At 55.4% G+C, this 25,239-nt stretch overlaps 2 protein-coding genes across 6 annotated transcripts; one reads left to right on the top strand and one right to left on the bottom strand.

The window, feature by feature from the left end:
- The first annotated feature begins 1,956 nt into the window (after window positions 1-1,956).
- On the top strand, window positions 1,957-10,586 carry Prr7 (proline rich 7, synaptic). Its single transcript, XM_034509549.2, has 3 exons — window positions 1,957-2,140; window positions 9,275-9,923; window positions 10,079-10,586. Exons 2-3 carry the CDS (start codon window positions 9,512-9,514, stop codon window positions 10,474-10,476), a joined length of 810 nt encoding a protein of 269 aa, XP_034365440.1. The 5' UTR covers window positions 1,957-2,140; window positions 9,275-9,511; the 3' UTR covers window positions 10,477-10,586.
- A 636-nt stretch (window positions 10,587-11,222) lies between these two features.
- Window positions 11,223-25,239, bottom strand: Dbn1 (drebrin 1). Of its 5 annotated transcripts, none has more exons than XM_076938963.1 (15): window positions 25,028-25,239; window positions 20,683-20,738; window positions 19,980-20,092; window positions 19,671-19,745; window positions 19,409-19,555; window positions 19,170-19,247; window positions 18,790-18,941; window positions 18,649-18,712; window positions 15,294-15,353; window positions 15,074-15,197; window positions 14,166-14,303; window positions 13,676-13,846; window positions 12,372-13,054; window positions 11,969-12,074; window positions 11,223-11,806 (listed from the first exon to the last, which is right to left on the bottom strand). In XM_076938963.1, the coding sequence occupies exons 1-15, from the start codon at window positions 25,111-25,113 to the stop codon at window positions 11,736-11,738; spliced, it is 2,124 nt and encodes a 707-aa protein (XP_076795078.1). In that variant the 5' UTR covers window positions 25,114-25,239; the 3' UTR covers window positions 11,223-11,735. The 5 variants fall into 5 exon arrangements, with proteins under 5 accessions (XP_076795078.1, XP_034366074.1, XP_076795079.1 ...); XM_034510183.2 differs by having other exon boundaries at window positions 11,969-12,071; XM_076938964.1 differs by lacking the exon at window positions 25,028-25,239 and adding an exon at window positions 20,826-21,016.

The following is a 25,239-nucleotide window of genomic DNA, read 5'->3' as shown; positions in this document are numbered from 1 at the left end:
TGCCATGAAGTGCCCTGCCTGCTGCTGGGTCCAGACCCTTTAGCCTCCTTTGGGCTAGCTCAGGAAACTCACTAAGGTTAGGTTTACCTTAAAGCCTTCTTGATGTTTCCCAACAACTGTCAAACTGTGCTCCCTACCCAGCTTCTGATGAGAGCCAGGGACCCCGATGGAGCTGAGGTCCCTGGTCGCGGAACTCATCTGGTAGGCAGGGAGGTGAGGGGACAGGAGCACTTGGTTTGCTCAGCCTTGTGGAGGACAGGGCTGAGACTGAAGGGACAACACTAAGCAGTGGGCCCTCGGCCCCAAAAGTGTTGGGGCTGATACTGTAGGACTGGCCATCTGTGCCCAGGCAGAGCCGAATGGACAGCTCAACTTTGACTGGGAAAGGACTGGCTGTGAGAGAGGTGGTGTTTGAGGTGGCTGATATGCAGCAAGTTTAGAAAGCTGTACTTTGTGTATGTGATCCATGGGAGGCTGGGAGGGACCCTGAGGGTTTTAAGGGTCTGCCCCCCCCCTTGCACAAAAAACACCCTAATATAACCTGGCAGACCATTCTCTACTATTCCCATCCATGTGAGTTAGGTGGTGGTGTGCTTACACACACACACACACACACACACACACACGGCACATGTGAGCATAGCTCAGTGGGACAGGTGCTTTTCTAGCATGTGAGAGAGGCCTGGGGTTGATCCCCTGTACAATAACGGAAAAACAAGTCAATTCAAAAAAGGGGGCAGGGACCCTGTTAGTTGCTAATGTTTCACAGGAGAATATGATTACCAGAAAGAAACAAGGAACCCCTGCTGGCTGTCTCTTGACATTATTGAGTCTTAACTCTTGAGTCCATGGAATCCTAGTGGCCAAATTAGAAACCAGTCCAGTGTATTATGGGACAGGACTTGTGTTAGAGGCCTACCTTTGATGGCACCCACGGGTTCTACGGTAGGGAGCAATGATTATCCTCCTGAGATCCAGTTGTTCATACTCGGGGAGTGCACTAACCACTGGGCATTCTTCCCCACCCAAGGCATGAGTTAGCTCATTGGTCAGGAGTCCTAATTGTCACCTGTGCACTTGTGTTTACTTGTTCACTTCTTTTTACTAGAGCTACTGGGAAAGACAGTTTTTTTCTCGCTGGGGATGGATGGCAGAGCTTAAATCAGAGCCGTGGAGGCCATCCATACCACCATTTGGGGGCAGTGTGCATAATATCAGGTTTTGAACCGCCTAGAACCTACTGTGACAGAAGCTAGTTTAGCTCTGGGTTCACTGGTTTTATGTGCCCTTTCCCCTTGGTCTCCAGTTTAAGTTCCTGACTCTCAGAGCTATAACTGTCCCAGTTGACACGGTGGGGGTGCTTTGGGGAGTTCACCCTTAATGCCATAGGGAATTTGAAGTAGGAACAGTAGAAAGGCAAACACAGTCAGTGTCAAACTTAAAGGAAGATGGAGCTGGCTCTCTAGACAGTGTCTGTTCCCTTGGGATGAGCATGCCCATGAAACCTTAGCAAGTTAGCGCTCAGGTGGGTCTGTGATGCTTCTCAGTAGGTATGTAGGAATGTATACCTTCCGGAACAGGGTGGGTGGGGTCCTGAGTTGAGAGAAGCCACACTGGAGTGCTGACTTCATCTACCCCCTGCCCCCATTACCTGTGTCTGAATATGCCCAGGTTGAGCTGTGTGAGTCTCTGGGTTCGTTACCTCAGCTGCTCCGACAAGCATCCGGCGTCTGTGGCCGCAAAGCTGCCGGTGTGTCCTTCACCCCCAGCCCCTTTGGGTAGCCTGTTGCCTGGAGTGTACTTTTTCTGTGCTAGGATGCCCTTGGTATTACGAGCTCACATCCTCGGTGCCGCGTCTGGGTGCGGCAGGTGGGTCCGGAGTCCCACCCACCCCTTCCCTGGCAGCAGCCTCAGCGGCGTGTGGCAGGAGGTGGGGGTGCCTCTGTTGGCTGCGCGCGCGCGCACGCCAGGCTCAGCACGCGCCCGTGCGCGCGCCCCGCGCCTCCAGCCCAGCGCTCGGAGCGGCTTTCGTTGCCACTGTCTGCTCCCTGGGGCCGCTGCCTGTCCAAGCCTGGGGTTCTGTCCGCTGGGCCGCTTGCCCCGAGGCAGGAAGACGAGTTCGAGGAGGATGCCTGGGCCCGTGAGTACCGCGACGGCTGCGGGCCGGGCGGGAACAGAACGCGGGCGGAAGATGGTTTTCGGGCTGGTGACCCTCCCTGCGGGTGGCTCAGAACCCTAGCCTGGTATCGCCACCCGGACCCCACCGGGACAGCGGGCAGCCCCTCCCCCAGCCCACACCGGAGGGAAGGAAGGAGGGGAAAGTGAGCGAGGGAGCCCGAGCCGGGCGCGAGCAGCCACCAGTTCGCTTGGAAACCGTTGCCACAGCAACGGGGTTGCGCTCCCCGGCAACGCGACTGCGGGGTGGCGACGCCCCCTCCCCCACCACGGCCGGGGGCGCGAGAGGGGGGGGGGGAAGGGGTGCACTGTGGAGACAGCATCGCTCTTCTGGCCAGTCTGGGTGTGCCTGCACGTCGAGGGTGGGGGTGAGGGAGAGCGGCTCCGTGGGCACGAGCCGGCTCCCACGTGGCTGCAGTCGTCGCAACAGGGCTCCCAGGGTGGCTGCAAACGTGGAGGCGGCCCAGACCCTGGGCCTGCGGGAGAAAGACCTGGAGGTTGGGTCTGGGGTCTCTGCCTGGTAACTACCATTGCTAGTATCACCACTAGGGTGGTCTCCTGTTCCCTTGAAACATGGCCTGATAGAAAATTGCATTCTCCGGAGGTGGTTTATTTATTTATTTCTTTAAACTAGAGAAGAGGAAAGAAGCTAGGAGCGTCCCTTCTCATGGCCAGGGCATGTGCCAAATCATGGGCCTGCGGTGGGCCTCTGCTTGATGCCTTAGCCACCGTTCTCCAGGGAGGGATAGAAGCAGAGCATAGGACACAGCTGACCCAGGAGAGCTGAGTTCCAGACCAGATGGGAGCGACCCAGCTCATTGTCTGGACCACAGTGCCCCTTTCTTGTCTCTGCACAATGCCTTGACTGTGTGGGGTGGCGTGGAGGTTGGCCTGCAAAGAGGCCAGTGCCACATGGAGGTGCCCTGCCCAAGGGAGCTCCTCGAATGGCCGCTGAGTCAGAGGAAATGACCTCTGGCTCCCCTCCCAACCTCCCCTCATCGGACCGTGTGCTGGAGAGAGAAATGGCCCCCCTGCCAGCAGGACCTGACTCAGCAGAGGCCAGCCCTGACCACAGGCTTCAGATACAGCATTCCTGAAACCACAACCAACTATCCCTAGGTTTCTCTTTCTATCCTGTGAAGTATCTGTGCCCAGGATCTGGGGCATTTGAGGCCTTGGCATAAGATGCCCTTAAATGGATGCTACCTGGGAAGTCAGGAAGGGAGACCTGGGGAATTAGTCACAGGTTCCTTTCATTCTTTGCCTGCTCTGTGTGCAGTCTGAGTGTTCTACATCCACAGTCTCCTAGCCTTAGAGCAGTTGTGCAAGGTAAGTTTGTTATCCCTGCTTTAGAGATGGAGAACTCTTGGGGCTCAGGAAGTAAGAGGACTTGCCCAAGGTCAAACAGCAGTGAGCAGGATCCTGGGTTTCCAGTGTGGGTGCCTCTGCTGACATAGCCCCTCTCAGCCATGGGATCCAGGAAGGATCTAGATAGAGCTTGCCAGAGGAGCATCCTTAGCCTGCCTTCACCATTCCTCCAGTAAGGAAGTTCCCCATTTCGAGCCTTGGTGCACCTTTTCTTCTCGCTGAATCAGCTGGCTTCTTTCTCCCTCACATGCAGCACAGGGTGTGCTATTGATAGGCTGCCTTCTTGTCTCCTTCCTCCATTTTCTCTCTAGCTGACTCCAAGCCTCAGGCTGGCTGCCTTAGCCCCCTGAGAAAACACCCAGCCCCTTATCTCTGGTGTATTGGTTCACTGGCCTTTTATGGCTTATAGTTCTAATAATGAGACAATCTGGCAAATCCAGATCCTCACAGTGCTGGAGCCCTGTGGTTGGTCAGACCAGTTCAGAGACTGGGACCCTCCATGGGTCCCAGGGCCAATGGGATGAGGGATGTAGCCAGGTGCCTGCTCATTAGTTAATGTCACCATGCAGTATGTGGACTTCACGTGTCTAGGTCATCCAGGTTTTGAGATCATGCTTAAAACTGACCTTTGTGCAAATGTTGGGAAAAAGGAACGTTGAGAACAGTTGTTACTCCTTGGCCAACAAGACACGTCTATGGACTGTGTTAAAAGTTGAATGTCTTAACTCTTGACCCTGCATGCAGTCCATAGTAAATTGGGGAGGATTTCTGCTGGACCACCACCACAGCGCAGGGTGCTGGCCTTCGGCTGGCCACACATATGGGTGTATATTAGGCTTACCGTGTGTTTACATCAGTTGTGTCCCTGTTCCCCAAGACTGACTTTGGCATTATTGGACAGGTTTGGGTTTTTTGTTTGTTTTAGGCTTATTCACTTTGTGTTTGAATGTTTTGCCTATAACTCTGTGTACCATGTGTGTGCTTGGTGCCTGTGGAGGTCAGAAGAGGGCATCAGATCCCTGAAACTGGAGTTTTAGATTGTTGTGAACCACACTTTGTGACTGCTGGGAACTGAACCTGTGGGTCCTCTGCAAGAAGAACAAGTGCTCTTAACTACTGAGCCATCTCTCCAGCCCCTCAGCCAGGTCTCGGCATCCCTGTTCTACAGGTTAAGAAGCCACCTTAGGTGTGTGACTAGGATGGGATCACAGGGTTAATTAGGGCAGAAACAGGTCTCTCCTGGTGCTTGACGTGTTAGAACATGCTGCTCCTTCTGAGACATGAACAGTATCTTTCCCTACCACGTGGCCTCCTCCCTTGCAAGAACAAACCATGTCCATGCTGAGTTGAGGTATGGAGACACGGGGAGACACAGAAATGAGTTTCTAATATGGCCTTGAGCTTTCATATCCCTGCCCCCATATTCCTCCACGGCCCGGGACAGGGCCAGAGCTGAGAAATAAAGGCCTAAGGAAATCCTCTGTATCCATAAATCGACTGGGACTCTAGTCTCTGGTGTCCCGTGGCGATTTCCTTGTGCTGGGGTCAAGTCACAGATCCTGCTGAGGTTATTGGGAGTGAGGTTATGGCAGACCCATGCAAGGTTGACCCTGGGAGACAAGTTCAGCTCTCTCTGGCCTCAATACATCTGTGTTGGTGTGAGAAAGAGTTGTAGAAATGTCACCAATGTCTCCCTGGTATGCCTTGCCTGCCATGACTGGACTCTGCAGTCTTTGGGACTTTCCAACCAAGTGAGTTCATGCCTCAACCTCTTGAGTGTTGCTGAGACCACAACTGTAGAGGCTAGTGACACCTGCAAGGACAAGTGACAGCAGCTTCCCTCAACCCTAGCCGTGCACACCTCACTACATTCAACCAGGTTGTCTCATCAATATAATTTTTGCTTGTATTCATAGATGACTGGGTTTTTGGTTTGGTTATAACCCTGCCCAACTACCGGTTGTACTGGGAGCACACCTTTTGGGTGTATTGGGAGGCAGAGGCAGGTAGATAGAGCTCTTTGAGTTCCAGGGCAGCCAGGTCTACATAGTGCCAGGACAGCCAGAGCTACATAATGAGACTGTGTCTTCAAAACAAAACTCACCCATAAAGGGCTAAGAGGTAGGTCATGGCTTTTTTTTTTTTTTTTTTTGTCAGTGAAATTTCCCAAGATGAACTATACACTGATCCAGCTTCTGAAGTGTTCCCTCTCTAACAGCTAAAACACCATATCTGGACACCTTCTGTCACTTCTGTCACATATGGGTTTTAGCTACTGTGTGCCAGTTGATCAGACCTTTGTTAATTCTCTAGTGCATTCCAAGATCACTAGGCTTTATCCTTGTCCAGGCCAGGGCCATGAGGTAGCTCTGGGTAAACATGTCCAGGGAACAGTGGAGAAGGCCAAGAGGCCCTGGCAGGAACTCGTTCTGGAGACCGTGATCTAGGTCACGGGGTTTCTCTGGCATCTGCTGGGAAATTGTTAGAAATTTGAACTCTGAAGCCAGGTGTGGTGGCTTTTTGCCTGTGAACTCAGCTTTGGGGGTGAGGGAGCAAGAGGACTGTGATGGAGTTCAAGGCCAGTGTGGGTGACCCAGCACGCTCAGGACTAGAAATGTGAACCCCCAGACGTCTTGAATCACGTGGTGGTGGTGCTAGCGCTCTGGCTCCCGACAAGCTCCCCCTCCATGCATTTCAGACACTTGTATAGGTCTCAGAGGTACCATGCCAAAACCCACCAACCACCCCCAGCCCAGAAACAGACAACTCGATGACCTTTGCAGAAATTAGCACAGTCTTTATTGTAGGGATTCCCGAGGAAACGGAGCACAGTGGGTAGGAAACACCTGGAGTCTTGCTTTCATCCCTTGGTGTAATCCCAGGATGGTCTAAGAAAACCCAGCAGAACCATATGCCCCAAATGCTACACAAATCAGGTTGGAATCCTAAGAAATGTTTAATAATCTGCAAGAATATAAGGCAAGGAAAAAAGGAAACCAGTGACTGAGTAACTTGGCAGATGGACTGAGGGGGTCTCCTGGAGGGTGTGGCTCCCAGCCGGGGAGGCTGGCAAGCGGCAGGTGTTTGCTATCAACACCGTGGAGACAGTGAGTTGCTGAGAGCAAGATTGCAGGTCTCAGTCTTCAGATTCCCCCAGCTGTGGCCAAAGCATGCACAGAGGCAGGGAAGAGCCTTGGGCCAGGGGGCTTTGAAAGTTTGTCCTGTTCGATAGAGCATCTCAGCTATGCACGGCCCTCTTGATGTTTATGGGCAGAGCAACTATTGTGGACTGGAGAATGTACAGGAGAGAGGCAGCAGGCCAGACTGTGGACCCCTGCACCCCCCTGCACCCCCTGCACCCCCTGCAGAAAAGTGTTTAGCGTTAGTTGGACAGTAGAGCCTGGCTGTTGTCAGAGGCCAGGTCAGCGATGTGTTCCCAAGGGAGAGATTTCTCTGACCCTCTGCCCAGTGCAGTGAACGATGGTTCTTACTCCTTGCCCAACGACAGAAGCACACAAACTTGGAATCTGGGCTAATGCCCACTCTGGAGAGCTAGGGACTCTCAGGGTGTAGCTTCTGCACTTTGTTCTGTGTGGAGCCTGAAGCTGCCACTCTCTCTCCATCTTATACTTCTTCCTCCCTCCCTGAGCTACACCACAACAGGTGGGCCAGGGCCTTGACAGGAAGTTTGGCCACTAGTTAACCTAACTACTAGGTGTTCTCAAGGTCTCAGTTGCCCAGCGCTGACAGACACTGGCATTTCATTCACAGCTCTGCACATGAAAGTGGACAGTGACTGATTCAGATACAGACTAAACCTTAGCACCTCCGTGAGCTGTGTTGCATGACACAAGGCTCTTGCTTCTGAGCTTGTCACTTCCCCTATCAAAGGATGGTCCACCCAGAAGTGACAGGGTGACGTTAATGTTCTTAAGATTCTGCTGGTGGTGGTGGTCCATGCCACCGGTCCAGCAGTGGGGAGGCAGAGGCAGGTGAATTGCTCGAGTTTGAGGCTAGCTGGGAGTATGTAGTGACACCGTGTCTCAAACACGACAGAAATCTACATGGGAGGAAGGCACAGTTTCTGACAACCCTGACAGATTACTCTAAAGCTTCCCTTTACTTACATACTCTCAGAGGGGACCATGACATGTTGTCCATGATAGCCAGTCTTCTGGGCTCAAGCCATCTTCCACATTGCAGACCCACAAGTCCCCCCTGATTCTTGGCAGATCCTTCTAACTTAGCAAACCATCATCACCTCCAAGCACGGAAATACCTTCTTTAACCCTGGACCATTTTTCTGCCCTTTGGCTTGAAAACTCTAGCTTGAGCCTGTTTCCTCAGAACATTCCTGTTCCTGAGGGCTCAAGGAAAGAGAACAACAGATTTAATTAACTCCCAGTGACTGGCAGCATCGTGTTTTTATCTAGGCTGCATCACCATGGCAGCCTCATGGTGGGGTTGTCAAGGGGGCGGGCAATCTATTGTTCCTATCCTTGTCTGCTCTGGAACGCAGGCCCATGAGGAAAGGACTGGCACGGGCACCAAGTGACACATGGCTGAAAGCAGCCAGAGAGTCAGACAGGAGCCATCTGGGGAGATGGGGTGGCCAAGGCCTGGCACCCTTTCAGCCCAAGTCTTAAGCTTGTGTGGGTGTGCCAAGGTCAGGCGGTTCCTTGAAGCTCCTGGAAAACCGTCCTCCCCACAAGCTCAGTGGGCCAGGGCTTGGTGGCTAGGCCTAGGTTCAAATTAGTGCTGAGGTCTGTGCAGTTAACTGCTCTTCCAGTTCCCAGTTGTGAGTTAGGAATAATGTTACCCAAAGGGCTGTGTAAGCTGCTGGTAGAAGGTATTCAAGAAAGGCCCATTTCTGTTGGGGATGGTGACCTGTCTGCTGTTTGCCTTTAACTAAGCAGTCCAGGCTCCCGACTTCTCCTCTCCTCCCCAAACCCATGCAGAGATGTCCTCAGCCCCCTGCTGTGATAGGAGGTGGACCTAGAGGCCAGTGTTTATCGTGACTGCAGGACTAGGTGGGTCCTAAAGACAAATCTAATTTTCTATCCCACTACAAAGAGGGAAAGGAATTAGTGGAAGGAAGAGGGAGGGTTGGAAGTAAGAGAGGTGCAGCCAAGTGGGGTTTGTGCTTGAGTAGGTGGTGCGGAAAATCGAGTTGGGACTAGAATCCGGCTGGCAGAGGCGACTAGAGGACGGAAAGCTGGCCTGGCCCACGCCCAGCACACGGTGTTGAGAGCAGACAAAGGCTGGGCCGGTGGCAGCCACTGGACAGTCTCTTAACAGGCGTGGCTAATAGTTGGAAGCAGTGCGGGACAGAAACTGGGCTCCAAGAGGGCTGTTGGTGGGCCCCTAAGAGGTGCACTGTCCCTTTCCTCGCCCCCAAAGCACTCCGCGTCGAGACTACTCCAGTGCCCTGGTATTCACAGCCTCCGAAACCACCTCCAAGCTGACCCTGGGGTCGCGGGCAGTCTCCGCGCGCCCCCTGCTGGCCCGTCTTGGGTCGCGTCGGCACGCGGTCGCCAGGTCCCGATTCGGGGAAACCCTATCGGGGAAACCTCGGGGCGTGACGTCATTCCTCGGTGACGTCACCCGGCCCCCGGGGAGTGCGGGGGTTCCCACCGAGGAGGCATCCCCGGCCCTGCGCGGGACGAGGATGCCGGCCGGGAGTCACCAAGGATCTCGGCGAGCCTCGCTGAGCCCTGTGTCTGCCCCGCAGGTCGCTCGCGGCCCCGGGTGAAGCAGGCCCGCGCCGGCCGGCGCCATGGAAAGGAGCGGGAACCACAGTTGCCCCCCGCCGGCATGCGCGCCTATTGAGCCCCGCCGCAGGCAGCCCCCGGCCGCAGGTCCCCGAGTGACACTGGCGGCTCCTGGGAGCGTGGCGCGGCCCCGGGGCCACGCCGAGGAGCCCAGCGTCCTGTAAAGCTGCCGAGGACCTGCCGCTCGTGCCGCAGCCATGGTGATGTCCCAGGGCACCTACACGTTCCTCACGTGCTTCGCCGGCTTCTGGCTCATCTGGGGTCTCATCGTCCTGCTCTGCTGCTTCTGCAGCTTCCTGCGCCGCCGCCTTAAACGGCGCCAGGAGGAGCGACTGAGGGAGCAGAATCTGCGTGCCCTGGAGCTGGAGCCCCTCGAGCTTGAGGGCAGCCTGGCTGGAAGTCCTCCGGGCCTGGCGCCGCCGCCGCCACCGCACCGCAGCCGTCTGGAGGCGCCTGTGCACGCGCACTCGCACGTGCACGTGCACCCACTGCTGCACCACGGGCCGGCGCAGCCGCACGCGCACCCGCACCCACACCATCACGCACTGCCGCACCCACCGCCGCCGCACCTCTCCGTGCCGCCCCGGCCCTGGAGCTATCCGCGCCAAGGTAAGGCTGCGCTTCGGCCGGCGAGCGCTCTCTGCCCATGCCGGAGGCGCCCACCCTTAGCACCGGGAGAAGCGGGCTGGGGTGGTGGTGGCTGGGCGAGGCTTCTGCTCGGGTCCGGCGGCTTCATCCTCACCAGCCCGCTTCCCGTTCCGCAGCGGAATCGGACATGTCTAAGCCGCCGTGCTACGAGGAGGCGGTGCTGATGGCCGAGCCGCCACCGCCCTATAGCGAGGTGCTCACGGACACTCGCGGCCTCTACCGCAAGATCGTCACGCCCTTTCTGAGCCGCCGCGACAGCGCGGAGAAGCAGGAGCAGCCGCCTCCGAGTTACAAGCCTCTCTTCCTGGACCGGGGCTATACCTCGGCGCTGCATCTTCCCAGCGCCCCGCGGCCCGCCGCCCCCTGCCCTGCCCTCTGTCTGCAGGCGGACCGCAGCCGCCGGGTCTTCCCCAGCTGGACCGACTCAGAGCTCAGCAGCCGAGAGCCCCTGGAGCACGGAGCTTGGCGCCTGCCGGTCTCCATCCCCTTGTTCGGGAGGACTACAGCCGTATAGAGGGGCGCCCGGCGTCCCGAGCCCCACGGGCGAACTCCTAGCCTGACTGCGAGGCTTTTTAAATGCTTCCCTTGGACTGCAGGGAGGGGTGGGGGGAGGGAGGGATTTCTTACCCTGTTTGTTACATTTTGAGGATAATAAAGGTGTGTGATCTGCTTTGGTACAAGCGGAGGGGGATACCAGCTGCTTTAAGCACAAGGTGCTAGTGACCGGGCCTGTGAACCTGAGGGTGCCTGAGTGCTGGCCTTGGGAGCGGAGGGTGGACGGACAGAAATGAGTCGGCCTTCGGAAACCAAAGGTTGTTTCTCAAGGGCGGGATGTTCCATCTCTTCGTATTCTGCTTTTTGTGCGCCCCCTATAGCCTCGGAGGTAATAGGAGTTGGGAAGCGGGTCGTGAGGGCCGGGGCCCACGCCAGATCAACCCCTGGAGGCCCAGAGCAGCAGGCCCGACGGGATCTGGATTTCTTTATTAACAGACATGAGCACGACCCATTACATAAGTTTGTGCTTAAAAAAAAAAAAAAAAAAAAAAGTTAATGTGAAAAAGAAGAACCCAAGCAGAGAGGAAGCAATTGGGGAGGGGCCACCCAAACCACTGGGTCCCATCAATAAGCCCTGACTTGAATCACGCCTAGGACCTCCAGCCTGGGACCTGCCCGGCAGGAGAGGGCGGGAAGCCAAGGGGCCCCAGGTGGGTCTGATAATTCCTTTCGACCAAGCAGCGAGGGTAAAGAGAAGGGGAGGGGTCCCAGGGAGCCAGAGCCCACGAGCCATTTATTGCCATGTTTTAAATTTCGTGCAAAATATCTGAAGCCCTGGATAGAGAATACAAAGTGATATTTTTTTTCCAAGAAACATAAAACTAGGAAAAGTGATGGGGGGAAACGTTTTCCCACCAGAACCCCCGACCCCCACCAGGTCCCAAGCAGGGTGAGGCCTCCACCCTGGTCAGCTGAGCAGGAAGGACTAAGCTACAATCTGGTCTGGGCAGGAAGGGGGTGGAATCTGCAACATTGTTTCAACTACCAACGGGAGGAAAACCAGTCAATTGTACAAGTCTATCAACTTTTAAAAAAAAGAGAAAAGCTGTAAAAGTCAGGCCCTGTGGGTAGGGAAGCAGACAGGTCCCCGGCCAGTGCCGGAATCCAGAGTGGGAGCCAGGCGGGGCTGCTGCTGATGCTGGCACTGCAAGCCGGCTGGCCAGAGGCCACTGCAGGTGGGCAGCCTTGGCGAGGGCAGCCAGGGGGCAGTCGCCACTACTAATCACCACCCTCGAAGCCCTCCTCCTCTTCAGGAACTGGGTCTGCATCCCAGCAGGTGATGTCGATTTCTGGGATATATTGGGAGAAGAGAGAAGGCTGGGTGGATCCATCAATGGTGCCAACCCCACCCCCACACCTCTAAGAGCTGTGCCAACAGTGTTTAGTGACACCCCTAGCCCTCCAATCCCATCCCAACATCAGAAGTCCCATCATTCATCTGGGGATACTACCTGGAGGCTTGTTGTAGAATACAGGAGGTGGAGCCTTTGCACATGGCTCTTCCGATTGGGCGAATTCTTCCTCCTGTGACTGACTGAAGTATCCTTCGCTGGCCTGCTGAGGTTTGTTATTTGTTTTTGGTTTTTTTGTTTGTTTTTGTTTTTTAATAAAAGCATAGGTCAACAGGCCCCAACTGACAGGACTACAGCTGATCTATCAGGCCTGAGCCTGTTTCCCCAGCAACCACTCTTAGAATCCTTGGTTGCTAGGGAAACACAGATGCCTGCCAGGGAACAAATGCAGAGATGGAAAGGGAAGTGGAATAGAGCTGCTTCTCAATATGGATCTACAAGCAGTCAGCCCTCCCCCTCCGCACAGACTACTGTCCCTCCCACCAGGCTGCCCCTGTCCCACCTGGGTCCCCTCCTTTTGAGTGGTCTCTCCATTGGTCAGCAGGTGCGGTTCTGGCTCCAGCTCCTGCTCCAGCACCTGATCTACCTCCTCTAGAGCTGAGGGCATAGTTAGGACCTGGGAGTCAGCCAGCGGCTCTCCTACTTCCTCCTCTGGATCACAGAAGGTGGCTGGAGGTTCTGGCAGCTCATCAAAATTAAGAAGGTTGGCACAGCCTTCGCCCACTGGTGGCAGCGGCTCCTGAGCTGCCTCATTCAGCAGAGGCACCTCTGCCAGGGAGGCCTCAGCACCTGAGGGTGGTGTGGGCACCCTGGGTTCAGCCTGGGGTGTTGAGGCCTCTTCCCCGTTGCCAGGCCATAGATCAATGAGGCTGGCACTGGCAGGGGTGACATTGTTGGCAATAGTGGTGTCAGTAGTGGCAGTGGTGGTCTCAATGGTGTCAGCTGCATAAGTATCAGCTACTGAGGTGACAGAGGCAGCAGGCTCTTCAGAGGCAGCCAGGACAACCTGCTCTGGAGATTCTGTGCACATCAAGTCCTCCATGGGGCTGCTTTGCAACAGGGGAGGTTCCTGTGCCTGAGGGGGCTCCTCTGCACAGCCGGCCCAGACCTGAGGAGCTGCTGCTGCTTTGGCCTCCTTGCCGATCTCGTCACCATCCAGTCTGGGGGTAGACTTCTGGGCCTCTGCTGCAGGGCACATCAAGGGCACAACACAGTCAGCCCCCTTGGGGACGGCCAGATGCCCTGGGCCAGATGCACTGCCCACCCACTGAAGAGTGACGAGTTTGGGACTTCTGAGGAAGTTTAGGGAAGTTTGGAATGCCTTCATTCAGCTGTACCTCCCTATCTTTTCACCCACTCTTTTTATTTTTATTTATTTTAAATTTTTAAAGATTTTATTTGTATAATGTATACAGCATCCTGCCTGCATGTATACCTGCAGGCCAGAAGGGGGCACCATATTTCATTACAGATGGTTGTGAGCCACCAGGTGGTTGCTGGGAATTGAATTCAGGACCTCAGGAAAACAACCAGAGTTCTTAACCTCTGAGCCATCTCTCCAGCCCTCACCCACTCTTTTTAAACCACTGGGAGGAAGGCCACATTCCTCAGTGATGAGCCATTGAGGTTTAGAGAAGGCATGTCTGAGAGCAACACCAGGACTCTCCTCTGCTACAGCCACCTCCTTAGCAGTGTAGTGTTGGTGATGAGTGGTCCAGGTCCTTTGAACTACATTACTGTGGCAGCCTGGTGTTCCCCACCCAGATAATGATGGGAGGGTGGGTACCGGTGGAGCCCTAGTCTTACCTTGAGCTGGTGGGGGTGGCGGAGGTGGGGGTGGAGGCTGCGAGGAGGTGACCTCATCCAGGGCCCTCTCAATCTGCTCGGTGATGGGGGTGGAGGCTGTGCTGGAATCAGATGGGCTCCGGGTGGGAATGGGAGTTGGTGCCATCCTCCGGTGGCTGTCCAGGTGGCTGCCTGTGGAGCAAATGCCCAGGCTAGTGAGCATGGACGTGGGAACTAGGTGGAATCAGGACTATCCACCTTGTATCTTGAGTGTGGGTGGGGGCTGTGAGCTCCCCAGGCCCCCCAGGGGCCAGAAGACTGCTCCAGACCCTGTAAACCAGGCCACTGGGGGCCAGTGCCCTACAGGGCCAGGGACAAGAGGCAGGTAGTACCTGCTCTGGGGACAAACACCAGCAGTCGGCAGTCAGGCTGGGGGAGAAAGGGCGAGGGGGCTGCTGGGAAGCGGGGCCCTCCTTACCCCACCCTGCCGAGGCCTGGGGCTGCTACCTACATGGGAGGGAGGAAGAGAGGTTTGGGGTGCGGTGGCAGGTGATATAGGGGAAGGGAGTCCGTGGAGGGGAAGAGGAGGAAGAGGAGGAGGAGGAAGGCCCACTGTCCGATGCCTTTATGAAAGGGCAGTACGGACGACCTGCCAAGAGAGACAGACAGAGAAAGAGACAGAGGACAAGAGAGGGTCAGTCTGCCCCACCCCTGCCCCAAGGCCTCACCCACCCCCAGGGCCAGCCCTAGATGTCCAAGCCACCTTCAGCCAGGGTGCACATTCAGCCAAGCTGGACCACAGCCTCAAGCCATCTGATGCCTCCCACCAGCCAGCACCAGATACACACATGGACACACAACAGGCAGCCTCTGCATAGCGGCACGAGTAAGTATAGTCTGCCGTGTTCCTGGAACCCCAGCAACATGACCAAGCACACAGAAGATGCAAAGACTCAGACGAGCAGACGAGAAATGAAAGGGCACTTCAAGGGGAAGCAGAAGCTACACAAGGAGAAGCCAAACAAGCGATCCAGAGAACAGCTGCTCCAGGATGCTCACACTGAAGGTCAGAGCAAGATCCCACCCTACATGCATCCAAAGCCTTCAGGCCAGACCTAGTCCAACCCTGCAGGGAAGCTCCCAACACCAGCAGCGTGTCTGAACCTTCACCAAATCTGCCCAATTGGCTTTGAGTGCCAGCCATTACTCAGCCAATGCCCGACACTGACAGTACCCCCCAACCCAGCTCCTCTGGGGATGCTACCACCTGGAAAGCTGGGGTTGGAAGCACATTGAAGGGGGTCTTGCCTTCTCCAAGGAGTCCTTGGGCAAGGCTTCTTTTCCAAGAAGAAGTCCCAAAGGGATTTAGGGCCATAGTCTGAGGTGTACGGATCGGGCAAGGAGGGGGCCAAGGACTACCTGGTCGGTGGTTGAAGGGCGTGGGCGCGTCACAGCTGCCACCAGAGGCCGATGCCACCCGTTCCTGCTGTCTGAAGAACTCCCGTGGGTTATCAGGCCGCTGGGCAATAATGGCAGCTGCCTCCTGAGGACACAAGGGAAGAGTTAGAGAGCTGGGAAGAGCTCACCGTCTGAGCCAGCCCTTGCTCATCTGTCTCACTTGCCACAACCCAGCTCTCACCTCCACCTCGGATTCTGACTTCTTCATCTGGGACTCTTCCTCTTCATCTCGTTGGTCACCCTGGAAACCAAAGGGACAATGTCCTGAGCATCTCTTTCCAACCAAAGCACCAAGGTGCTCAGAGTTCACAGCCTCTCTTCTCTTTCAGTGTCTGCAGTCACCTCATCTCCAGACCAGCCAGGCCTTGAGTACCTGTCCAACCAGGTCTCTAGGACCATGTAGAATACTCCTGGTCCTTTAGCTAGCTTAAGCCACACCAAGCACGGGCTGAATATGGCCCATGGACTTTTCTGATGTCATATTTTAAAGCCATTTTAAAAAAAACAAAACCAAACCATTTTTATGTGTGTGGATGTTGTGCCTGCATGTATGTCTGTTCACCAAGTGCATGCGGTACCCACAGAGGCCAAAAGAGGACACTGTATCCCTAGGATTGGAGACACAGATGGTTCTCAACATGTGGGTGCTGGGGATTGAATCTAGATTCTCTGGAAGAGAAACCCGTGCTCTTTACTGCTGAGCTGCCTCTTCAGGCCCCAATAGTAAGTTTGTAAACCCACATAAATTTAAGCTGTTATCACTAAGTTCAGTTTCATGTTGAACTGAAAATAGAATCTGGTTTCTTATTTTGTCATCCAAGGGATTGTACCCGGGTCCTCACAGAAGCTAAGCAAATGCTTCAGCAGTGACTACGCCCTTTATGTTTTCATTTTGAGACTCATTAAACTGTTAGGCTGGCCTTGAACTTATGGCTTTACCACCTCCCCTGGCTTTTGTTTTTTGAGATGGAATCTCTCACAGCCCCCTGAGTACCTAGTTTGTATTCTCTGTCTCTCTGGCTCTGTGTGTCTCTGTCCCACCCTGGGAGTGGGGGTGGAGGCTTCCTGGACAGCTCTCTGAGTTCGTGCTCAGGCCCCTAGTTTCCCAACTCCATGGTGACAGAGTCATCCAGAAGCTGCCGAGTTCACTGCAGTCCCCCACTCCCTCATTCCCATTTGGCCATTTCTTGGCTTATGTTTTAAGACAGAAACCCAGGACTATAGGTGGGCAGCCCTTTGCTTGGCTACATTCCACTTCCTCGGTCTAATCTAGTCTTCTTCACGTCTCCAACCCCACCACCTACCCCAGCTCCAGCCCGCCCACATACTCTCCTAGGTGTGGACATAATGTCCTTTGTGTGTTCCAGTCACAGCTGGCATTGGAGGTCAGATCACATCTCCCAAGTGCCTGACCAATCGTCACGCCTCATCCAGCCTCTCCAGTTTAAGACCTCTGGTTCATTCAGGTTATTTCCTTTTCTGGATCCCCTCAGGTAGTTCCCAGCAGATACCACAGACTTGCACAGCGTTGTGTTTCCTGTTTCTGGGGTCACTTCCCTCACCCTCTGTGAGCAACACAGGATGAAGCCCCAAGTCTGTGTGAATGGCCAGCATGAGGTTGGTATGTGTTTCTTCAATGGAACTCAATATATCCAAAGCCTCTTTTTTTGGCATCCCCTGTTGTTCATGGGGCAAACTGGGCAGAAGGGGCTGCTAGCGAAGGGAAAAGAGGTAGGTGAAGAACAGAGCATTTTTCTTATATTTCAGACAGGGTCTTACTTATAGAACTGGCTGGTCTGGAACTTAAAATGTAAACCAAGCTGGCCTTGAAGTCACAGTGACATGTCTGCCTCTGCTTTCCTGATATTGGGTTATAGGCCTGTGCCACCACTCCTGGCTCAGGTCTTGCCTTTGAGCATATAACCTAGAACTTATTTTTCTGCCATCAAAGAAAGGAGCAGACACAGGCTGGAGAGATGGCTCGGTGGGTAAAGCATGACTTCTTAAGTTTGGATCCTCAGCAAGACATGTACTAAACCCAGTAGAGAACAAATCTGTATCACTAGCACTTGAGGAGCAGAAGCAGACCCCTGGGGCTTGCTAACCAAACAGTCAAGCCAAAACAGTAAGCAGGTCCAAAGAGAGAGCCTATCTCAAAAAATAAAGTGGGTAGCTACAGAGGGAGACACCAGAAGCTAACCTCTTGCCTTTACAAGTAAATGATGGGTAAATGTACTGTCCATAACACACACACATACACACCATCAAAGGAAGAGAGTATGCTTATTATAGAGACTTTAACTGAGGACAATGTCAGCATCACAGAAACAAGTTACAGAGGGTAGGAGAGAGAGGAAGACTCCAGGGTCAAAAGCATCATTGTGCCTGGGCATTCTGAGACATGAGAACCCAAGGCCAAAAGGGAACCAAGGGGCTAGAGAGATGGCTCAGTGGTTAGGAGTCCTTGCAGCTCTTCTAGAGGACCCAGGTTTGGTTCCCAGCACCCACATGCTGGCTCACAACCATCTGTAACTCCAGTTCTAGGAGATCCAAAATCTTCTGAACTCTGCAGACATTGCACACACACAGTACATGGGTATACATGCAGGCAAAACACTCATATATATGAAATAAGTAAATCTAAACAAACTCATTAACAGGAGAGAACGAAGTACAGCACCTAAGAATTCCCAAGTTAAGTCATTTTAGCTGGACAGTGGTGGCACACACCTTTAATCCCAGCACGTGGGATGCAGTGTCAGGCTGATCTTTGTAAATTCAAGGACAGCTTGGTCTACAAAGCAAGTTCTAAGACAGCCAGGGCTACAGAGAAACCCAGTCTTGGGGGGAAGGGGGATCATTTTAGAGTGCAAGTTTCAATTCAGGTGGGACCTTTCTTGACCTGAAATCAAAGGGGCACAGCTGGCTACAGTATTGCTACATTGTTATTTTCCCATGCGATACCTTGAAGCAGTGGCTGAACTCTTAAGAAGAGCAAAACCTCTGTAGCCATTGCTTAAGATGCTGGTAACTGACAAAGATGAAGGACGAATTCAGAAGTCATTACACTACTCTACTCTGGGTGTGCACGCACACCTTCAAAATTCCTATAAAACCTGGCCTTTTCAAAAGATCTTGCAGTGAATGGCTGTGCACAATATAGATCTGGACAGCAGCAGTGGAAGAAGAGCCTGCTCCAGAGCCTGCCCCCTCCCCCAGCCCCAAATGCACAGCCCATGACTAATACACCCCAAGTCCCCCAGGTCTCAAGGGGGAAGCAGTGGAGGAGCCAGGTCATTGAGGGGCTGAGCCAAGGTGGATTTTCTTTTCTAATTTGGAGAAAAGCATCTAAAAGAAGTTTTTTGTTGTTGCTGTTTCTGTCATTTGTTTTCCACACAAACACTGGGTCCCCACAAGACAGGGGCTGGGCCTGCCACACTCATGATACAAATGCCCACACATGCTCTCAGAGGTCAGAACACACGGACAATCCTCACTTTGCTGGCCAGGCACAAGAGCCCTGGAAAATAACTTACAAAGATAGACTGCTCCTTTAACCTTCTCTTGGCCTCTTCAGCTTCCAGAGTCTGCTGTTTCCTCCTGGAACAAGACATGCAGGAAGCCCCTTCAGGGTGGGCAGGGTGCAGGGCGGCCCTGCGCCTTGGGTCTGACCTCACCTGTGCTCCTCAATCTGCTGCTCCCGCTCTCGGTAGCGCCGCTCACGTTCTTCCTGCTCCTGCCGCTCCTGCTCCATCCGTTCCTGTTCAAACCTGAGCCTGGCGTCCAAAGCCTTCTTCCTCTCCTCCTCCTTCCGGAGCTCTTCCTCCTTCTGCACCCCACACCCAGGAAGGACAAGCCCTGAGCCCAGGCCAGCCTTGGCCCTTCCAATTCTACTCCCACCCAGGCTGGGGAGGTGGCCTTCTGGGAATCAGGGGGATGAGCCCCGTGTGCAGGAGACCGAAAGGGTTTTGCTCTTTCAGCCGAGAGAGGTCAGAGCTACCCTGCAGGCTCTGGTAGGGACACCTGGGCCTGAAGGCTTAGGGACGGCACTGCCCACCTTGGCCTGCTCCCAAAACTGCTCACGGTTGATCCGCTTCATCTCCACAGCCGCATCTGTCTTCTGGTAGGTGGTGCCCTGCAGAGTCAAGCGTCTGGGCGTGAGCACAGGAGCAGACGGAACAGACAGCCCAGTACTCACATGTGCAGAAGGAGGGCTCAGAGGGCCTAGGGAGGCCTGAGTAGGGGACCAGGTCACACAGGTGACACAAGACCAGACTGTCCCGGGGATACACTGACCACCGGCTCAGTATTTTCATCCTCCCGAAGGCGCAGGCGATGCAAAACTGGGCTGGAGAGCCGTGCCAGTCCGTTGGAGAGCCGCTGCCCGATGGCACCAGCATCGATGTCTTCCACACTGCTGGCATTCACAATTACATCGACACCCTTCCATTAAAAAAAGCAAAGTTTAGGTGGCATCCAAACTCTCGTCACCAGCCACAGCGTACAAACCCGGCCCTAGGTGACCAACCGTGCCCACTTCAGACCCTGCCCCACATACCTGGAAGAATTCGGCCACCTTGGCCACATGGCTGGCACAAGCACATTTCCGGGCATCAGGCACATCCTCACCAACCTGCAATGTACCCAGCGAACGGGGGCGGGGGGGGGGATGCTCAGGATGGGAGAGCAGAAGACAACGGGCCATACGCCCAACAGCCCATAGGCCCAACAGCCTGAAGGCGCAACAGCCTATGGGCCCAGGCTGTCTTCCCAAGAACTAGTGTGGGATTTTCCCCAGCAGTGGCTATGGGTGGAATGTGGCCACTCTGGGGCCTTCAGCTCCCAGCCCCATCCCACAGCTGCATACCCAGTTGATGAGCACATATTTTGGCAGGGCAGCCTGGGAGTCCTTGACGCTGCAGAAACCGTACATCACTTTCTGGTTCTCAAAGTGGCCGGAAAGCTCCTGCAAGCCCCCTTCTGGGGAAACCAGGAAGGTGTTGGGAACTCTCTTACACCCTTCACCCTACAAGGGCCTAGAACCTGCCCCCCCCCCCCCACCCCCGGGAGTTTCTCTTCTGCAGAGCTACAGGCTCAGACCTCTGTGTAATGAGGCAGAGGGATAGACAGGATTCTAGCTTTGCCTCTAAATCCTGCTGCCTCCTGGGCCTGACTCGAGGCGGGACTGAAGAGGTCTGTTCACACATCTTCATTTCTCAGGGATCACACCTCTCTCATGTCTTCCCAGGTGCTAGTGCCCAGTGGGGTACATGAAGCTTTCCTGAAGGAAATCTTCCAGCTCTAAGAATAGCACCGAGCTGGACCAGCCTACTAGGCCCCTTCCCTAGATGTATGATGTTGGGCAAGTTGCTTTTCCTCACTGTGCCTTCCCAGAAGTCAAACAGGAAGCCGGACACACTCCCTCTACACTCTGAGGAATTCGGGTATGACCAAGAGGAAGGACAACCATCAGACAATCGTGGGTATGCTGGACGGAGGCAGGAAGGCGGGAGGGGAACAGAACAAGCAGAGTGGGTGGGGGGAAGGAGCAGAACGGCAGGAATCCTTACCTCCTGATGCCGCGAGCCTGAGGTCATCTGAACCATCTTCATATGTGTACAGAGCCCTGAGGAGAGGGAGGAGTGGCTCAGAACCCTCAGGGCCTAGGCGGCCAATTTGGGGTGGGGAAGGCATTAGGGAGGGAGAGTGATACCAGAGGGGCAGGCAGGACAGAGCAGGACGAGGAGGGGGAAAGCTTGGGTCCAGACAACAAGGCCAGGCATCACTTCTGCTGAGCCGTAGACCTGGGTCAGATGGCAGTCAGGGAATGGTGGGGGAGAAATCGCTGCGTTGTCAGCTCAGCGTCCAGCCCTAGCCCTGGCAGCCCACAACTCAGTGGAGCGGGTGTGCGACGGAGACTCCTAGGCAACGGTTTCTTGGTTACCGTTCCCTGGCGACCATGATTCTCATCCCTCATTGGCCAGAGCCAGGAATCTACCTGGTGCGTGCCTTGGTACCCGCTGCCCCTCCCCCTTTTGGGAGGGAGAAGAATCTGGTGCTCGATGCTGGGCATCCCCTGGTAACCATGGCAACCCAGCAATTGGCACAGAAACCAGCCCACCAGAGCTGCATTCTCCTCGAGCACAAAGGACCCCGGGGACATCCTCAGACTGGATCTCTCCCTCTCTGTGATGGGGATGAGGTCGTTGTGATCACTCCCCGACTCTGACCCTAAGATATCCTGGTCTTCTAGCCCCAAGGCTGCCTCTGTCCTCACTGAAGCCTCCTAGGACTACTATATAGACTGAAGCCGACCAGAAAGCTAAACTAATGATTTCCTTCCTTCCTAGCCTTTTCTGCTCTGTATTTATTCTTGGCAGGCATACTAAAGCATCCATTTCATGGAAGGTAATGTAGAGATTCTTCCCCTGAATCCCCCTCAACCCATCCTGTTGCAGGCACCAAGCTGGAGACACATGGTGAAGGGAATCTTGGTCCCTGAGAATTAGAAGGACTCAGGTAGGAGGCTGGGGTGTGTGAGAAAAGGAAAAAGGAGAGATGGAGGAGAGAAGGGTGCAGGGAGGAGGAAGAAAAGAAGAGGAGGAAGAGAACAGACAAGAGTCAGGAGGGAAGTGGAGAAAATAAAAATGGAGGAGGAGGAGGAGGGAAAAGAGGAACGAAAAAGGATGAGGAGGAGGAAGAAAAGGAGGGGGAGAAGAAATGAGGGAGGGCTAACCCCATACCCCAGGGGTTGTTGGCCCCATTAAGATGGCCAAATAGGCCCCTGCAGTTCCTCCCCTTCCTGTATCCCTCCCTGCTTTTTGCCACAAAGAGACACAGGTGGGCTGCATGTCTTGGAGCCCTTGGTGCAGCTGCTGCCCCAACCGCCCCGACAGCTGCTTTCCTGCACAGCTGCCCCACCACCTGTCAGGCTGCCCTAACCCCATGGCCAGGAACAAAGAGCCCTCAAAGAAACAGGGTGTCTCCCTCTGTAGTCACAGATGAGACACTGAGCCAGCCCCAGGAATCCTGGCTCCTTCAAGACACTGATCACTCCATCACGCCTCTCCAGGGTAGCCTGCTCGTCTCAAGACCCCAAAGCCCCTTCTATCGTTCCTCCATGCCCACCCACCTCCAAACGGCACCTCTTCCCTGCTAGGGCCTCATTCAGACCCTCTCAGCTCCACTAGCCCACCTTTCCAGATCTACTGTGTATTCACACCCACACTTGGGCCACCCCGGCTCCCAGATTCAGTTCTGAAGAACACTTCCTACCCAAGAGTTGCATTGCATTTTTTCTGTACATGAAGACCACTCGGGATGCAGCTGCCAGCTCCAGGGCCAGCCTCAGCAGGAACTGGGAAAGACATCTGCACTAGCCCCAGACCCTGCTGGACAGTGATTCCCTAACAACACAGGTACACTGGGACTGGCAGGTAGGAGGAGCTAGGACACAATTAGGACAAAGTGGAAGAGAAGAGGACTGTAGATGTACACACCTCACCAGTAGCAAACCCTGGAGAGTCACTGCCACAGACTGTCCTGTCCTGTCAGTTCTGTGAAGTCAGGGACTCTGACTGGGCTAACACACTGCTGCCTCTGTCCTGGGTCCAGCACAGAAGAGCACCATAGGGATTTGTAATGTTGACACAAACGCTTATCCACCATCTATGCCAGAGACACTGGGCTAGGGCAAGGCGACAGTCTGACTTCAGCAGGGACACTAGCAGTGGAAGGCTGAAGATCAGCACGCTCTCAGGGAGCTAGAACTGGAAAGGCCCAGGAGACCCCAGATGGACTCTGCCCATCCCCCTCCTTTCTCAGAGCACTTGAGAAGAGCAGGAACTTCTCACACAATGAATCACATCATAACCAGGGTGGCGCTGGCCTTTCCCACCACACAATCTGACTTCCCCAGTGACCTGCTTACAGCACAAGGACGGAGTCCATTTACGAGCCCCTGCCTCCTAGGGGTCAGTCACCCCAAGCTCCACCACACACCCAAAGTCAAGATAGAGGGAACACACCAAATAATCATGCCCCAACATCTGAACCCAGACACCCCTCCTGCTAGACTGTTAAATGCAGGGTCTGTCCTGAGCCTTGAGATCTCAGCCAGTTCCTGGTTGCAGGATAAAAGCTGAGGAGAATCTCGCCATCTTCCATAAGACGTGATCCTTACCAGCCCTTTACAAGGTGCAAACAGATATGCAAGGGTGCATCTGGGAATCTGCACATGTCCCACACACAAGCCAGATGGGGCTGGCGCAGGCCAGGGATGAAGAACTACCTCCCTTTGGGGACATGGATGCTGCTGGTGGTGGAGGTCCAGGCCTATTCCCAGCAGGATGTGGGGCGGAAGTTGCTGGTAGCCCCAACACTGGGTTGCCAGTCGGCTTTCGAGGGGTTAAGAGATACAAGTTTACAGCCCACGGACTGACAGAGAAGGCAGGGCTCTGGCCAGTGTTTCTCCTCAGGCCACATCCCCAAACAGGCTCCTTCACCAGGCCACTTGCCCAGATTGCCTCCCATGATCTCAGCCCCCCAGGGGCAGGGCAGGGACAACAATGTGCAAACTGCTCTGTTTGGCTTGTGCTGGCCTCTCCTATAACTGACCTGCAAGACACAAGAACTTGTCTCCTGAGTCCATCCCTCTGGGCCTGGCTGCCCGCCAGTGCTGCAGTGCCATGGCCTGGACGCCTGGCTGTTCCATTCCCTCCTCCAGCCCACCTACCCGGCTGCCCTCCCAGGGTGAGAGAGAGGCCAGCCCAACTAGAGGGGTCCCTCAGATCAGACCCAACTCGGCCTCGGTTCTCTCAACGTGAGCCTACTTCCAGCCTGAGGAGAGGAAGAGATCCAGATACAAAATGGGGGTTTTTTTGAGCGGAGCACTTGGGAGTTGTGCTCAGAATGGGGCATCGGAGCCCCCTTGGTTTTCCTGACACCCTGAGGCTTCAGGCCAAGGCAGGTGGTTCACACCCTCCTCCACCTCAGGCAGGATAACAGCTGGGGAGGGGGAGAGAGCTATCCACTCACTCCGCCCCAATCAGAGGCTGACAGCCCCCTGCTGCTGAGTGGAGGGGCTAGGGTCCCAGAGATCTACTCATCTGGTACCCCTCTGCGGGGGCTCCCTCCACGCTTCCGTCCAGCTGGCCACCCAGCCAAGCTGCTCCGGTCCATCTCCTGAGTCTCTTCCTGCCTAGCTGCCTAGTCCTAGCGATCTCCTCCTTCAGAAGGGGAGAGAAGGGCTCAGCCCTGCCTCTTCCTCTGCGATCCGTGAGGGATAAAGAAGTCACTTCGTGGTTGCCATGTGGCAGTGAACCTCCTTGTATCACACCCTAACCTAGATGTGTGTGTTGGGGGGAAGACAACCCCGAGAAGCCCCCGGTGGGCGGGGCACGCTGGCCCCCAGCCCTCGGCGCTCCTCCCCCGCCCTAGCTTTCCTTTGTGCTTGTGGCCGGGCAGGCTGCTCTGGCTCCGCTAGCTGGGTCCCCGCCCCGTCCCCACCCGGTCCTCGCCCGCTCGAAGGTGGCGAAGGTGCCCTTGGCTGGCCCGTGCACACCTGTCCCCCGGGCCCGTGGAGGGAGGCAGGGTGGGAAGGGGGATGGGCTCCGGCAGGGCCGTAGGACCCCAGGCCCCACTTCTGGGCTTCACATCCGCGTGGCTGGCGTCCGGCTCCCGCGCCCCCAGTGCGCCTAGGGCGGCCTCAGGGCGCCCCGGCCCGCGCGCCCAGCCTGGCCCGAGCGGCCCCTCCCCCGGCTCGCACAAAGGCAGCCCCTCCCCGGCTCTCCCGGGCCGTTGCACCATTTCGGGGTCTCCCCCTCCCTTCCCGGTGGCAGAGCCTCGGGGAAACAAAGGCGCGCGGCGGCCTGGGGACAAAGGGGCCGGGGGCGGGGGCGGGGGCGGGGGGCTCACCAGTCGGCTGCGCTCTCCTCCCGGATCACCTCCTCGTACGCCGCCAGCAGCTCCAGGCGGTGGCCGCTGAAGCTGACGCCGGCCATGCTGCGGGCCGGACCGAGGCCGAACGGACAGACGCACGCACGGGCGGACCGACTGACACGGGAGGGAGGGGATGAGGGAGTCGCCGCCGCCGCCTCAGAGCCTCTGCAGCGCTGAGAGCGAGCGAG

This window comes from Arvicanthis niloticus, chromosome 8, assembly GCF_011762505.2.
Source record: "Arvicanthis niloticus isolate mArvNil1 chromosome 8, mArvNil1.pat.X, whole genome shotgun sequence".
Classification (NCBI taxonomy): Eukaryota; Metazoa; Chordata; class Mammalia; order Rodentia; family Muridae; genus Arvicanthis; species Arvicanthis niloticus.
Note: the sequence above shows the minus strand (reverse complement) of the source record. Positions and strands in the feature narration are given on the sequence as shown.